The sequence below is a fragment of the Mustelus asterias genome, chromosome 15, assembly GCF_964213995.1.
Source record: "Mustelus asterias chromosome 15, sMusAst1.hap1.1, whole genome shotgun sequence".
NCBI lineage: Eukaryota > Metazoa > Chordata > Chondrichthyes > Carcharhiniformes > Triakidae > Mustelus > Mustelus asterias.
The window spans coordinates 41700965-41717007 of record NC_135815.1 but is presented as its reverse complement, the minus strand read 5'-3'; the positions used below and the strand labels follow the sequence as shown (position 1 = coordinate 41717007).

Sequence of the window (16043 nt, the reverse complement as noted above, 5' to 3'; positions counted from 1 at the left end):
ACCAAGGTCCTGTATAGTTGCAGCATAACCCCACGGCTCTTAAACTCCAACCCCCTGTTAATAAAAGCTAACACACTATAGGCCTTCTTCACAGCTCTATCCACTTGAGTGGCAACCTTTAGAGATCTGTGGATATGAACCCCAAGATCTCTCTGTTCCTCCACAGTCTTCAGAACCCTACCTTTGACCCTGTAATCCACATTTAAATTAGTCCTACCAAAATGAATCACCTCACATTTATCAGGGTTAAACTCCATTTGCCATTTTTCAGCCCAGCTTTGCATCCTATCTATGTCTCTTTGCAGCCTACAACAGCCCTCCACCTCATCCACTACTCCACCAATCTTGGTGTCATCAGCAAATTTACTGATCCACCCTTCAGCCCCCTCCTCTAAGTCATTAATAAAAATCACAAAGAGCAGAGGACCAAGCACTGATCCCTGCGGCACTCCGCTAGCAACCTGCCTCCAATCCGAAAATTTTCCATCGACCACCACCCTCTGTCTTCGATCAGACAGCCAGTTACCTATCCAATCGGCCAACTTTCCCTCTATCCCACACCTCCTCACTTTCATCACAAGCCGACCATGGGGGACCTTATCAAACGCCTTACTAAAATCCATGTATATGACATCAACTGCCCTACCTTCATCAACACACTTAGTTACCTCCTCAAAAAATTCAATCAAATTTGTGAGGCACGACTTGCCCTTCACGAATCCGTGCTGACTATCCCGGATAAATCCGCATCTTTCTAAATGGTCGTAAATCCCATCTCTAAGGACCTTTTCCATCAATTTACCAACCACCGAAGTAAGACTAACCGGTCTATAATTACCAGGGTCATTTCTATTCCCTTTCTTAAACAGAGGAACAACATTCGCCATTCTCCAGTCCTCTGGCACCATCCCCGTGGACAGCGAGGACCCAAAGATCAAAGCCAAAGGCTCTGCAATCTCATCCCTTGCCTCCCAAAGAATCCTAGGATACATTTCATCAGGCCCAGGGGACTTATCGACCTTCAGTTTATTCAAAACTGCCAGGACATCCTCCCTCCGAACATCTATTTCCTCCAGCCTATTAGCCTGTAACACCTTCTCTTCCTCAAAAACATGGCCCCTCTCCTTGGTGAACACTGAAGAAAAGTATTCATTCATCACCTCTCCTATCTCTACTGACTCCATACACAAGTTCCCACTACTGTCCTTGACCGGCCCTAAGATATTATCTTCTTTGGTTCAACATCCTTTCTTTTTAGAACCATCCTTTACATGATGTAGCATTCCTTTTTTAGAATTACAACTCTGGGACTTTTTCTACTGTCAAGATTCAATATAAATACTTTGTTTTTTAGTCATGAAATATTTGAATGGAATCGTGGAAATTTAAATTTACATGTTCCCATTAAAAAAAAATTAAGTTCAAATAAACTGCAAGTCTACCAGCATGATTCAAATTCCATTGCATTTCAAACTGACTGATGAAAACAGGTCAAGGCCATAACATGTGCTGTAATAATAAGTAACAAGAGTGCCACAAGAGCAAAATGACCCATTTGATAGGAGGAATGTTACACTATTTCTTTTTACAATTCAAATGTAATATGTATTCTTGAGCTGCGTCTTGGTGAGCGCAATCCATTTGAAGCAAAGACAGATATTCAAAACAAGCTAGCAAAATTTTGAATCACATTTTATGAGAAAACTATTTAAATTATTAGCACATAGCAGTTATTTCAAAAGTAATAACTTTTTGACAACTTTTCTATGTTCTTTTGATTTTCTTCCTCTTGAAGGTGTTCACTCTTACAGACACTACTCTTTAGGACTCTCTTCGATTGCATGTGCTGCCAAAAACAATCAGATTCACCAAAAGGGTGGATGTTCACAGTAAGTTAACTGTAACAGCAGTGAACTACAAAAAGAAAACCTGCCAAAGCAAGTGTTTAGTCACTGCCACACTGAAATAAAACAGCAGAGACCAGCCCTTTTGAATACTGAATGTCTTTTGGAACTTGCATGTTTGTTAACTACCAAAAATGGAATTGGTAGTTCCTTTGATTCCAGGGCCATTTTTCATAGGTGAGCCTTGACTGTTCGAAGACTATTAAACCATTGGCACATCATTGCAGGATTTCATCCTCCTCTCACTGTAGAAATGAAAATTAGGCAGTTTCCAAATGGACAGCTGATCACAATACCCATGGACCATAAGTTGAAAATCTACCCATTTGCACTTTCTGGACGTGGTTAATGGTTAAAGATCAGGAGGACAAGGCATTCCTAATTTCTGGCCTTCTCCTAGAAAGAAGAACACTGGCATTGACCATTGCTCCTGAGAGCAATTGTAATACTTCCACCATTGACCAGGTTGAGATAGTCTAATAGCACAAACCATGAGCTGAATTCTACATGCTGGATGTGGCAACCTCCCTCTAGTGTAAAGGTTGGTAGTGAGCCTGCTCATTCTTAGCTGGTTCACCACACAGCCATTTAATGGCTGTCGGGCCTTGAATTGGCTCAAGGCAAGCTTCCTTCCCCCATTGGAGAAGATGTCCTGCCTGAGAAAACTGCCAGCCTATCAAATGGCTGGTAACTCTGTTGTCTCAAAAGCGCCACCGGACTACTGTCAATCCCCAAAGACGAACAGCATGGAGTCCAGAAAGGTAAGCCCAGGGTCTTGCCGAGGCCAGGCTGGTGGGTCTTGGCAATAGGCTTAGGAGGCGTTGGGAGCAGAATCAACATGGGAAGGGTGCAGTTGAAATGAGGAAGAGGGAGGGGTGAAATATGTTGTGGGGAAGATAGCCTCCGATGAGCACAGGATGTCCCATGAGAAGGCACACCACCAGATCAGCCCAACAACAAGTTTCTCCAGGTTTTCCTGGGTGGCCTGGCACTTGGCACTAGCTTCCCCTACTGTAGGTAAAATCTTCGTGGTAGTAGGAAAAGACATGTAAGTGACCATTAATTGTCCACTTAAGAGTCTCAACTGGCCCAAGGGAGAAGGGGAACCTGACACTTCCTCTGCCATGTGTAAAATATCCATGTGGATGGGGTGTGTGGGGAGGTAGTGATAAGAGCAGCGCTGCCCTGGTGCCCAGTTATGCCTTCTCCACCCAGGTCCCTACCTGGAGAAAGGTAAAATTCTACTTGGGATTGCCGTGATCTGTTTAGCTCACTATCACACTATGTGGTACATTTACCTGAAGAGTTATTAGGTCACACTGTGCTCTTAACGCAGTTTGGAGGGAATGTTGGTAACAGAAATGTTTCTTTAATAAAATAAATGATACATATCTAGTGTAGGTTTGTCTACAATTTGGTGCTATGGCTTTCCAGCCTATAGTACAGATATTCATCATTTTCTGTCTCTTAATATTAGGACGAATAGGTTGCTCTCAGTAATTCTCCACTCTGTTTCTATCTTTCTATGTTATCATGCATAATACATTTGTGTACAAGGTATCCATCTAATTCCCTCACCTAGTATCTCATACGTTTAAATATTCTTTCATGGTTGTATGATCTCATTGTTCCTCCCTACCCTGTTTTATCACCAATCCCACATTTTTACATAAGGCGCCTATCTAATTGTCTCCCTTAATAGTGTTCATTCTTTTACTGTTATTTAGTCACCTAGTCCCTCCCACTGGGTGTTGTCTCCAGCCACACATTTTTTATGCAGCTTGTCTATTTCCCCATATACCATTAACATTCTTAATTACTCTTTTATTGTTGCTTGTTCAGTCTCTGAAATAAACATAGATTCAAGCTCCTTTGTTTTGATGACGCTCCTTTCTAACTTGCGTGGAGAGAACAGCCCATAAAGGTCATGTCAGAACTTGAGTGATGCTATGAGATGCCGATTGTTCAGAAATACCAAACATGTATCATCACTGTTAACAAATCCAGTCACTTAATCTATAAAGTTCACAAATACAATCTAAGTGCATACTCAGCCCCACCCAAGGGAGAAAAAAATTGCTCCTTTGATTTCAGACAAGAAGGAAATTTACTGAAGCTTGCCAGAAATTCTTTGTTGTATTCTGGCAGATTATTTTGGTTGATATAATCTGTGTGCTATGATTATATTTCACAAATTGCTTGACTCTAATTTGAACAGAAATTGAATATGTATTGAGCTATATGTCAAAGGAGCTCACAGATTTGATTTATGTTCAATAAGTCATTGATGACAGAGGGAGTATGATATCTGACTATGGTGTTCCTGGGGTAGAAAGGAAATAAATTTAGTTTATTTATTAGTATCACAAGTAGGCTTACATTAACACTGCAATGAAGTTACTGTGAAAATCCCCTAGTCGCCACAGTCCGGCACCCGTTCAGGTGCACAGAGGGAGAATTTAGCATGGCCAATGCACCTAACCAGCACATCTTTCGGACTGTGGGAGGAAACCGTAGTTCCGGAGGAAACCCACAAAGATGCGTGAGAACGTGCAGACTCCACACAGACAGTAACCAAAGCCGGGAATTGAACCCTGGTCCCTGGCGTTGTGAGGCAGCAGTGCTAACCACTCTGCCACCGTGCCGCCCTAGGTCTGATTCCTGCTGGAAGAGTATTCTGACATAAATGTTGGGATAAGACAGAATCAGACTTAGTTTTGATGGCCCGCTTCCAACACTCAATAATTAATATTTCACAGTCATAATTTTAATGGGCTGTTGGTGCTCATGGAACTGCATCCAGTCTGACTTTGAAAAAAGAAAGACTTCAAGCAGATTCAGATGGCCTGAACTAACTTGTGTTCAAGAAAATCATTTAATCTCTGATAGTTCTGCACTTTATTTGAAGGATCTTCAGCTGACATTTTTCTGGATAGAATTTTCTTTTGACAAAATGAGTGATAGAGCAGTGGAAGTATGTTTTATTACTTCTGGTCATTATTTCCTGCATCACTTATATACCTGTGGTTGATTTTTTTTTGGTTGCTAACATCAGTGATTATCGTTTCGGACAGCTTGTTCTCACAATTCCTCCCTGTCCTGTTCCATCCCATTTGACCCTGTTAATTGGCTGCCTTTTGCACATTATGTAAAATTTCATGTAGATTCATACTATTCTGTTATGAAGATGCTACTTTCTCACCAGTGCAGAGAAACCTACCCCATATATTCTTGTCAGTACTTGCAAACCATTGAATAATGTCTGGAAATATTTAAAACTTGTACTGACTTGACAAGATCAATATCGCAAACAGATACAGTCATAAAATTATTTAAAATTACATTGTAGAAAAGTGAAGCAGGGAATCTCCAGAATCGATAAAATACTTATGCATCTTCAAGGACGCCATTGACACCAAGAGCAAAGTAGATCTGGACATGTGGACATATCTTTCTAACTTTTCAGGTGTTTGGTGTACCAGCTGTAGACTTATTATTTGATAGATTTTAAATTTTATGGCACCCAAAGCATATAAAGTAGATGACCTCAAACATATGGCCTGCACTTATGCATTCACATGGTTACACTTGCTATCCCATAGAGTAGTTGAGGCTGTAAGCATAGTTACATTTAAGAGGACACTGGGGTGGAATCTTGCGCTCCTGTTCACATCAGGTATGAATGGCAAAGAGAGTGCAAAATATCGCGAGAGGCTCAAATCGTGTTTTATGTTAGCAGGATTTCCCATTACGATTGTTCCCGTCTCCCCCTCCCCCCACTGTGCAATGTTGGGAACCCCGTTAAAATATATTAGCATAACATTATTGGGCCACTCCGGAGCAATCACCCCCCCCGCCCCCCCCCCCCCCCCCCCCAATGCTCAAAAGTCCTCCCATGGTGTGTGACATCACAGTGGCGCCATTTATGACAGCTTTTTGAAAATGGGAACCTGGCGAGCTCACTTCTCTCCACCGAGGGAAGTTTGGAAATGAGTGTGCAGTTCGCCATGAGCCACCACTGCTTCCCAAGGGAGAGAGAGCACCAGCAAGGGGCAAGGGTAAGGAGAAACCGGCAAAGTGCTTCAGGGTGCGTGTGGGGGGGGTGGGGTTGGGGGGGGGAGGGGAGGAGGAGGTAGTAGTAAAGGAACATAGGTGCCTTGGATTCGGGGTGGAGGTTAGTGAAGCAGTGTGCGAGAGTTGTAGGTGATGGGGTGACCGGCACAGAAGGTTTAACCTGGTGTGGTTGGGAGGAGGAGGAGGAGGGGGGGGGGGGGGGGGGGGGCAACAGGCAGAGGGTGGCATTTGGCAGAGGGATTGGCGGCAGAAGGGGCCAAAACACTGGGTCAGACAGCTGAGTGCTCAGGGGCTGAAGTCACCGGGGCTATAGGGACAATGGAGACAAGGCAAAGGGATTATGGCCTTGGGGATATCAGAATCGGGGAAGAGTTGGAGCCTGAAGAGGGGAGGGCTCAGTTGCAGATGGGGAAGAAAGCCAAATTCAAACTGACCCTACTGCTTTACTCTTTAGCTGCTGGGTCTCCGTCCTCTTGGGGGGTGCTGGCACTGGGGAGGAAAGCTTAGGCAAGTGCAATGGATGGGTGGCGAGTAACCAGGGGCTGAGGGATCCACTCAAATGTGGCAGAGGGGAGGTTGCTTGCAAGTTCATTACTGACTATGTCAACTCTAATGGAGAGGCATGACAATGAATATTCTTTTGCCGCTGAGATTGTTCATCTACATTCCTTTACTCTGACAGCTAAGCCAATTATGCCCACTAACTCGCCACTGATGTGTGTGAGTGCCACTGATTGCTGCTCAACAGATAACCCTTGGCATACTGATCTCATCATTCCGTGATTGCTATGGTCACCCTGCACCATTCGCCGAGTGGGTGAGCACATACATCCCTCTTAGCAGTGAACAAGGGCACACAGGTTAAGCAGAGCACCCTGATTCATCAGATGCGGATGCTGGGGCATCTTTACAGGGCCTGCCCCTTGACCAGGTTGCATGCAGGGGCTTTGTGTGAAACCAAGGACAAATGCCTGCTCAGGAGGGTGGTCAAAGCTGAGGCAATTCAGTCAAGCTGAGTGGGGAAAGGGCGATGTGAGGTCTTGTCCATTCTGGGTGCTGTGAAGGACAGGTCCTCAATGTGATGGCCAGCATTGTAGTCAGTGTCCACCAGGACACAGCTACCCAAGGTGAATGAATTAAATGCAGGTTATGATATTGTGAAGATTTATGACTGAAAACATCTTCCATTTACCTTCTTTGATTCCTTTATGTAGCTTATTCTTCTTATGGATAATTACACTTTGAACTTATATTCTTTAGGTATTCTGGGTTTGTGCTACCATGTCTTGGTGTTCATCCAGTGCAAGGAAACCCACCGCAAGAACAGCGTGCTGCCACTCTTCAGGTAATTTCAATGCAAAATTCATTTTTCAAGGTTTTTTGCCTAATTGGCATCGGAAGAATTTCTGGTAAATTAATATGAAGATTTTTTTAAAAATTAAGTTAATATACAGGAGTTAACTCAATATGAAACATGTTATTTAGGAATTTGGATTTGATTATTAATGACTGCCAAATAACTTCCCTAGTCCAGAGAGTAAACAGTTATAAGTGTGGATATGCATTGCTTTAGGTTGTGAATTATTTTTGACAATGTTAAAAGTGCTACTTTTAAATATTAGAAACAATTTTTCTTCCTATGTTTCTTTTCCCTCTCTCAATCCAATTTTTCTTTTCCTCACTTTATTGCTTTCTGTATCTGTTGTGACATTGAATTCACCCACTTTAATTTATTCTCCTCAGTCCTTTCTCTGTTTATTTCCTAATCTTTTACTTCATTGGCTAAGGAGTTACTCTCTTCTGTTGCGGGGCGGCACAGTGGTTAGCACTGAATTGCGGATAGCGAAGAGCATTGTCGGGCAATACAGCAGGATATAGATAGGCTGGAAAATTGGGCGGAGAGGTGGCAGATGGAATTTAATCCGGATAAATGCGAAGTGATGCATTTTGGAAGAAATAATGTCGGGAGGAGTTATACAATAAATGGCAGAGTCATCAGGAGTATAGAAACACAGAGGGACCTAGGTGTGCAAGTCCACAAATCCTTGAAGGTGGCAACACAGGTGGAGAAGGTGGTGAAGAAGGCATATGGTATGCTTGCCTTTATAGGACGGGGTATAGAGTATAAAAGCTGGAGTCTGATGATGCAGCTGTATAGAACGCTGGTTAGGCCACATTTGGAGTACTGCGTCCAGTTCTGGTCGCCGCACTACCAGAAGGACGTGGAGGCATTGGAGAGAGTGCAGAGAAGGTTTACCAGGATGTTACCTGGTATGGAGGGTCTTAGCTATGAGGAGAGATTGGGTAGACTGGGGTTGTTCTCCTTGGAAAGACGGAGAATGAGGGGAGATCTAATAGAGGTGTACAAGATTATGAAGGGTATAGATAGGGTGAACAGTGGGAAGCTTTTTCCCAGGTCGGAGGTGACGATCACGAGGGGTCACGGGCTCAAGCTGAGAGGGGCGAAGTATAACTCAGACATCAGAGGGACGTTTTTTACACAGAGGGTGGTGGGGGCCTGGAATGCGCTGCCAAGTAGGGTGGTGGAGGCAGGCACGCTGACATCGTTTAAGACTTACCTGGATAGTCACATGAGCAGCCTGGGAATGGAGGGATACAAACGATTGGTCTAGTTGGACCAAGGAGCGGCACAGGCTTGGAGGGCCGAAGGGCCTGTTTCCTGTGCTGTACTGTTCTTTGTTCTTTGTTCTTTGTGTGTAGACTTTACTTGCTGCCTCACAGCGCCAGGGACCCAGGTTTGATTTCCGGCTTGGGTTACTGACTGTGTGGAGTCTGCGTAGGTTTCCTCCGGGTGCTCTGGTTTCTTCCCACGGTCTGAAAGATGTGCATTGACCCAGAGTGTGGTGACTAGGGGAGTTTCACAGTAACTTCATTGCAGTGTGAATGTAAGCCTACTTGTGCCGAATAAATAAACTTTAGCTTTTTACTTTAACTTTGTTTACTAAAGTTCGAGATGCCCTGTTGCCCAGGCTGTGCTCAAACTGAGGGCAAAAAATATTAAAGCCTAGGAGTGCAATTGTAAGCCTAACTAATGGGACACTCCATGAGATGTTCCATGTCTACAAAATCTGGTTCATTGTGTATATCTTTGCTCATCTCTTTCAGAAACATATGAGCAGAGTCATGCAGTGTAGCAAAGGCCCTTCAGCTCATCAAGTCTGCACCGACAATAACTACCACTAAAGGCACGCTAATCGCATGCTCCTGCACTTATCCCATATCCTCGATTGTTATGATATTTCAAGTGCTCTTCAAATATTTTTTAAAGGTTGTAAGATTTCTGGCCTCCACTACCTTCCCAGGCACTGCATTCCAGATTCCCACCACACTCTGAGTGAAAAAAGTTTTTTCTCAAATCCCCTCTGTATCTCCTGCCCCTTACCCAAAAACTGTGCCCCCTCGTGATTGACCCCTTAACCAAGGGGAACAGCTGCTCCCTACTCACCTTGTCCATACCCCTCTTAATCTTATACACCTCAATCATTTCCCCCTTAGCATTTCCTGTTCTAAAGAAAACAATCCAAGCCAATCCAGGCTCTCCTTATAGCTCAAATGCTCTATCCCAGGAAACATCCTGATATTGATCTCATCTGTGTATTTTCTCTTTATTAAAAATCATTTTCTCTCCTCCAGGATTTGCAGACTGCACTTCCATTAATAGAAAAATATAAAGAGCATTTACTGGCAATTGGAGAGGTAATTTCAATTCAGCATTTCAAATTTTATGTTCTATTGGAATATCAGTCTTGGTTACAAGGAAATCAGATGATTGTGTTGTAACCACTAGAAATAAGATGTCTGATCAAAATGAAATTTATTGTTGTGACTATTATACATTGTTGCTGCATCAATGATGCAGTGTACCACTGCTCCCAAAAAACAAAGCATACAGAGGATACATGAGTGAGTTACACAGACCAGACTCACTAGTGGTTCACCTTTACTGAGAACAATTTGCATTTATATAACATCAGTAAATTACATGAAATATAATTTAATCACGTAATCTTATTGTGTAACTCTTATATCCCTATAATTCGTTTTTTTAAAATTGAGATTTCTTTCATTTTGGTATATACTAAATTGGTACAGTAATTTGAGACATAACATGTAATATGTTCAGTCTACTGGGGAAGAAAATGTTGAGTTTGGAACTTTTTAACTTTGGGGTTTTCTTTGTATTATTTTAGGGTCTTTGTAGGCTAATTGATGGTTATATCAGTCAATAACTCCAATACCATTGTATCATGCAAATAGCAGGATGGTAGAAGACAAACATATTCCCATGAAAGCAGTACAATGGCATTCTCCGTGGGCATTCTGCTGTTACTGATGCATGAGCCCATGTTCTATACTTCATGGATCAATAGTGTCTGTACGTTTCATATGGTTACCCAGCCATTCATTATCTCACTTCCTAACTTCTTGAAGCCCAGTAAAGAAATTTCTAAACAGCTATGTTGCTATTTTGTGTGGAGTGGCTTTTTATTTTTAATGATTTCAAACTCCTCTGAGTTCATGGTTGCAGTGACCCGAGGCCGGAATTGAACCCGGGTCCTTGGTGCTGTGAGGCAGCAGTGCTAACCACTGTGCTACCGTGCCACCCCTGCACCAAGGTCTCTATTGCGGATGCCACCCTCGCAGTGTTGGCCACATTACTCTAAAGTGACAGCACCATCTCCTCAAGTAGAAGGCGTTGGAACTCCTCCAATTGGCCTTGTACTCTGAAGAGAGCCGTTGTCATCCCTTGCTGGTGCACGTGACTCTGCTCTTTCAGCTCCAGCAGCTGTTGGACAACCGGACCCAAGGTCTAGTCATTGGCAAGGGGCTCAGCAGAGTCCTGGGCTCTGGCATCTCTTTGAGTAACAGTTCCTTGGGATGTCACTACCTTTGCCTGCTGTGAATCCTCCGCTGAGGTGTTCACCAATGAGTGACTCAGATGCCTGCCTCTGTATTGGATCCATCAAGGTGTGAGTACATGCGCTGGTGTGGGTGACAGCTGTGACACCTCTTCAATGCTGGGGTTGGAGGAGTCCCCCCTCAGAGCTGCTGGAATCTGGTGGGTCCAGGGGGTGTGAGGATGGTCTAGCTTGTTTCACTGGTCAGAATGCAAGAGATGGGAGATGGCCACTTGATACTTGAAGAATGGCAGCATACAGCTTGGGGATTCTCATGTTTGTCTGCTGCCCCCAACAGCACAGACACGGGCTTCCTCCTCCCCGGCCAGTTTGAGGGTTCACACCTCAAAACGCATGACGGTTCAGCCACTCACGCCTGTTGTGGTTGAGTTTGTCTTGCAATGACAGAGAGGAAGAGTGTGGGTGGGAGTGTTGGCATTTAAGATGGTGATTTAGGTATGGCAAGCGTGGGGCTTGGGTGGGAGCTGGAGTGTGAGCAGCATAGGGGTTACTGGGGTAACATGGTGATTGTGGGAGTGGTGGGTGGGGGTGGGATCCTGATACCTGGTGTTGGCAAAGACCAAGGTTGCTGAGTGAGAGAAAGGGTTGGGTGTGCAAGGGGGTTCAGTGGGAAACGGGGGTTGTTCACTTAGCCTGGTTTAGCAAAGAAAATCATTCATCTTCCAACAATGCTGCCTGTCCTCTTCTGGAGTGCACTTGCACTGACCAGAGCTGCCACTGCATCCCAGGTGGGGTGGCGACGCTGGCTATCTCCTGGAGCTGGGGTAGAGTGTGTCTCACCTCAGCTCCACTCCATCCATCATCCTCTGAAAAGTGAGTGCTGCTTTCTTGGCTGCCATCCCCTGCAGTCCTTGAGGAACAAGTTCTGGGAGTGCTGGGGAGCCTTTTATATGGAGCTCCCCAGTGTTTGCAGCATTTAAGCTGTTGCAGGATGGGTGAATCAGAGGGAATGTTCTGCAAGTGCAGCGTGATACTTCTGTAAGAAGTCTCACAACACCAGGTTAAAGTGGGAGTGAGTGGGCCACTCGCCTGATGAAGGAGCAGTGCCCCGAAAGCTGGTGATACCAAATAAACCTGTTGAACTTTAACCTGGTGTTGTGAGACTTCTTACTGTCCCCACCCCAGTCCAACACCGGCATCTCCACAACGTGATGCTTCTGGGCATAGAAATTATTACTAATGAGGCATAGGATTCGGTCTGAAAACATGCCGGCCCCTTCAGTGGGAAACACTTGTTTTTCAAGCTGGAACCAACACCTGCAATTTTTTGGTAAGATTTTGCCTGAGGTCTTGTATATCTATTAACACTTTAACATTAATTTAATTAGTATGTCAATACTACTATTAACTAATTTATGGACCAATTAGTCTGTGTGGTGTCTTGCAAACACCCGAACAAATTTTAACATTTGGTGACAAAAGACGTTTTTTAATTTAACTCATTATTTTATAGCATACTGCTTTGAAATACAACAATTTTCCCAATTTGACCCAGGATAGAAGCTTTGCTTTGTCACATGGCTAATGAATTGGGGGGGAAAAAATTAAGTCAATGTATATTTCATTTTGATTCATTTTGATTCAGGTGATTCATTTTGGTAGGACAAATTTAAATGTGGATTACAGGGTCAAAGGTAGGGTTCTGAAGACTGTGGAGGAACAGAGAGATCTTGGGGTCCATATCCACAGATCTCTGAAGGTTGCCACTCAAGTGGATAGAGCTGTGAAGAAGGCCTATATTTTTTTAAAATACTTTTCCAATTCAATCAAATCAAATCCAATTCAGAGTCTCAACAAGTTGAGACATTTCAGATCCAGGCTGACAAGACAGGGCGAGCGACCAAACCACCCTGTCCTGGGCCTGATCTACATGAGCCAAGCTGATTGGAGAAGGGGGAGGTTCCTCCTCCAAGACTTGAGCTCATTTGCATCTTAGCCAAAAGGCCGAGATGCCACTTTTAAAAATTGCTTCATATGAAACAACCCAATGACCTCAACCAAGTGCGGCCGACCATGGGCTGCCGACCACACCACACTCGATCCCAGCCAAAAGGCCGAGAAGGTTATGCTGCAACTGTACAGGACCTTGAGACCACATTTGGAATATTGTGTGCAGTTCTGGTCACCTCACTTTAAGAAGGATGTGGGAGCGCTGGAAAGAGTGCAAAGGAGATTTACCAGGATGCTGCCTGGTTTGGAGGGTAGGTCTTATGAGGAAAGGTTGGGGGAGCTAGGGCTGTTCTCTCTGGAGCGGATGAGGTTGAGGGGAGACTTAATAGAGGTTTATAAAATGATGAAGGGGATAGATAGAGTGAATGTTCAAAGACTATTTCCTCGGGTGGATGGAGCTATTACAAGGGGGCATAACTATAGGGTTCATGGTGGGAGATACAGGAAGGATGTCTGAGGTAGGTTCTTTCCTCAGAGAGTGGTTGGGGTGTGGAATGGACTGCCTGCAGCGATAGTGGAGTCAGACACTTTAGGAACATTTAAGCGGTTATTGGATAGGCACATGGAGCACACCAGGATGATAAGGAGTGGGATAGCTTGATCTTGGTTTCAGATAAAGCTCGGCACAACATCGTGGGCCGAAGGGCCTGTTCTGTGCTGTACTGTTCTAAGTCTAAGTCTAAGTCCTCTTATCGTTCTTATGATCTCAGTGGCAACCAGTAAATTTTAAAAAGAAATTATAACTCCTTCTTATAAACTGGCAGAATTATACCAATTGATTTCAGGTTTTAAACAAAAACAGATACTGTACAAGATTTAAATAAAGCATGTACAATGAACAATGCTGTATTTCATAAACATATATTTTAAACCGAAAAGTTTTAACAACGTAGTCCTCGTTCTACTTTTATTTCCACATAAGAGTTCCCCTATACTTTACAGGATCTTGAGGGTTCCTTCACTTATCCTGGGATCAAACCAAGGTTATCCACAGCACTTATTAATTCACTTTGATTCTCCTTGGTGTTCCTGCTATTGTCTAAAGTATGAAATTTCTTGGGGTCCTTTGACTTGCATCAGGCTGGGCGACCCTCCAATTCTCCCTCAACCCTTCACAGTTGTAGACTCCCCAGCTCAAGTATGGGTCTCACTGCATTCTTGCTTAGTGACTCCAAATCAGAAAACACCCTTGGTATCTGATAGCCCTCTGCTACTGCCCTACAGCTCCTAGCAGATTCTCTCTCTGCGGTCTCAAACGTGCTCCCAGGCTGATCCACACTTAACTAACTATTTCCGTGAGAAATCAACAGATGGAACCAAAAACCAAAATAAAAGCTCCCGGCAATCTATCCATATGGCAACGTAGCCCCCCCCCCCGCCCCCCAAGGAAAACCCTGATAGAAATTTAAACTGTTTATCCCCAATTTCCAAGCCTTACCTTTGTTTGGAGAAGCCATATGAATGGTTTAAACCCTTAACGAGAGAACTGTAGACATCTCAGTTGGGATTTCCCAGCCCTGCCTACCATTGCGATCTTCCAGTTCTGTTGAAAGTCAGTGGATTTTTGGCTGGCCCACTGCATCTTCTGCCGTGAGCCCGCCTGGAAAATCCCAGCCTCCCCCCCCGCCACCCCACCTCGCCCATCTCCACCACAAAAATCAGGAAGGGTCATCTCCACCACAAAAATCAGGAAGGGTAACCCATTTATTACTGTTTTCCCACTTCCAACTCTATTCTTATTAAATAAACATAGGCTACCCTTTGAATTACAATTACTCCAGATCAGATTGCCAGCTTTTCGAACTGGGAGTTTATATTTCACAGCATCATAGAATTGTGTTTGTGCAGAAGGAGTCCATTTGGCCCATCGTGTCTGCACTGAGTCTCCAAGTGAGCAACTCACCTTGTTCCATTTCTCCGCCTTCTCCCCATAACCCTGTACATTCTTTGGTTTCAGATTACAGTCTAATTGAACCTGCCTCCACTCTTAGGCAGCGCATTCCAAACCTTAATCACTCACTGCGTAAAAACATTTTTCCTCATATCACTTTTGCTTATTTTACTAATTATGTTAAATCTGTGCCCTCTCGTTCCTGATCCTTTCACTCGTGGGAACAGTTTCTCCCTATCTGCTCTAACTTCGCCCACAAGTCTGTTATGCAGTACTATGGCAAACATCTTTGGGAAGTCTATGTGCAACCACATCAATCGCATTGCCCTCTTTAACCCTTTCCATTACCTCTTCAAAAAACTCCAGCAAGTCAGTTAAACACAATTTTCCCTGAAGGAATCCATGCTAGCTTCCCTTAACTAAATTGCATTTATCCATGTAACTATTAATTTTGTCCAGAATTATTGTTCCTAGACATTTCCCTCCTACTGAAGGTAAATTGGCAGGCCTGTTGTTGCTGGGCTTATCTTTACACCCTTTTTTAAACAAGGGTGTAACATTTGCATTTTTTCAGTCCTCCAGGACCATCCCTGAGTCTAAGGAAGACTGGAAAACTTTGGTCAGTGCCTCTCCCACTTCCCTCAGTCTCCTTAGATGCATCTCATCTGGTACCGACAGCTTGGCAACTTTAAGCACAGATAACCTATCTAATACCTCCTCCTTTTCAATTATAAACCCATCTAATGTCTGAATTACCTCATCTTTTATCATGGCCTGGGGATAGCATCTTCTTCCTTGGTAAAGACAGATGCAAAGTATTAATTTAGTACCTTGGCTATGCCCTCTGTCCCATATGTACATTCCCTTTTGTCCCTCATTGGCCCTATTTTTACCACCATTTTACTTTTCATATACCGATAGGAGACTTTGGGATTCCCTTTTATGCTACCTGCCAGTCTCTTCTTTTATTTGCTTCTTCAACTCTCTGAACCTTTTATGTTTAGCTTGGTTTTCAATTGTATTTTCCACCTTACACCTGTCATAAGCACACTTTTTCTTCTTTGTCTTAATTTGTCATCCAGAGAGCTCTGGATTTGTTTGCCTTACCTTGTCCTTTTAAGGAAATGTACCTTGACTGTGCCTGAACCATCTCTTCTTTGCAGGTAGCCCATTGATCAGCTACCGTTTTTCCTGCCAACCTTGCACTCCAATTTATTTGGCCTGGATCCATTCTTATCCCAATGAAGTTGGCTTTTCTTCTGCTAATTTTTCAAACTCTGGATT

General features: G+C 43.8%; 1 protein-coding gene across 7 annotated transcripts in view; it reads left to right on the top strand.

Moving 5' to 3' along the window:
- LOC144504478 (deoxyribonuclease TATDN3-like) overlaps positions 1-16043 on the top strand; it is a 92839-nt gene that overhangs the window by 29670 nt on the left and 47126 nt on the right. For 5 of the 7 annotated variants that reach the window (XM_078229812.1, XM_078229819.1, XM_078229815.1 and 2 more), the window contains 2 exons: positions 7239-7323; positions 9633-9695. In XM_078229812.1, coding sequence (XP_078085938.1) covers positions 7239-7323; positions 9633-9695 — 148 coding nt within the window. The remainder of the gene's footprint in view (positions 1-7238; positions 7324-9632; positions 9696-16043) is intronic. The other 2 variants (XM_078229817.1, XM_078229816.1) reach the window with 1 other exon arrangement.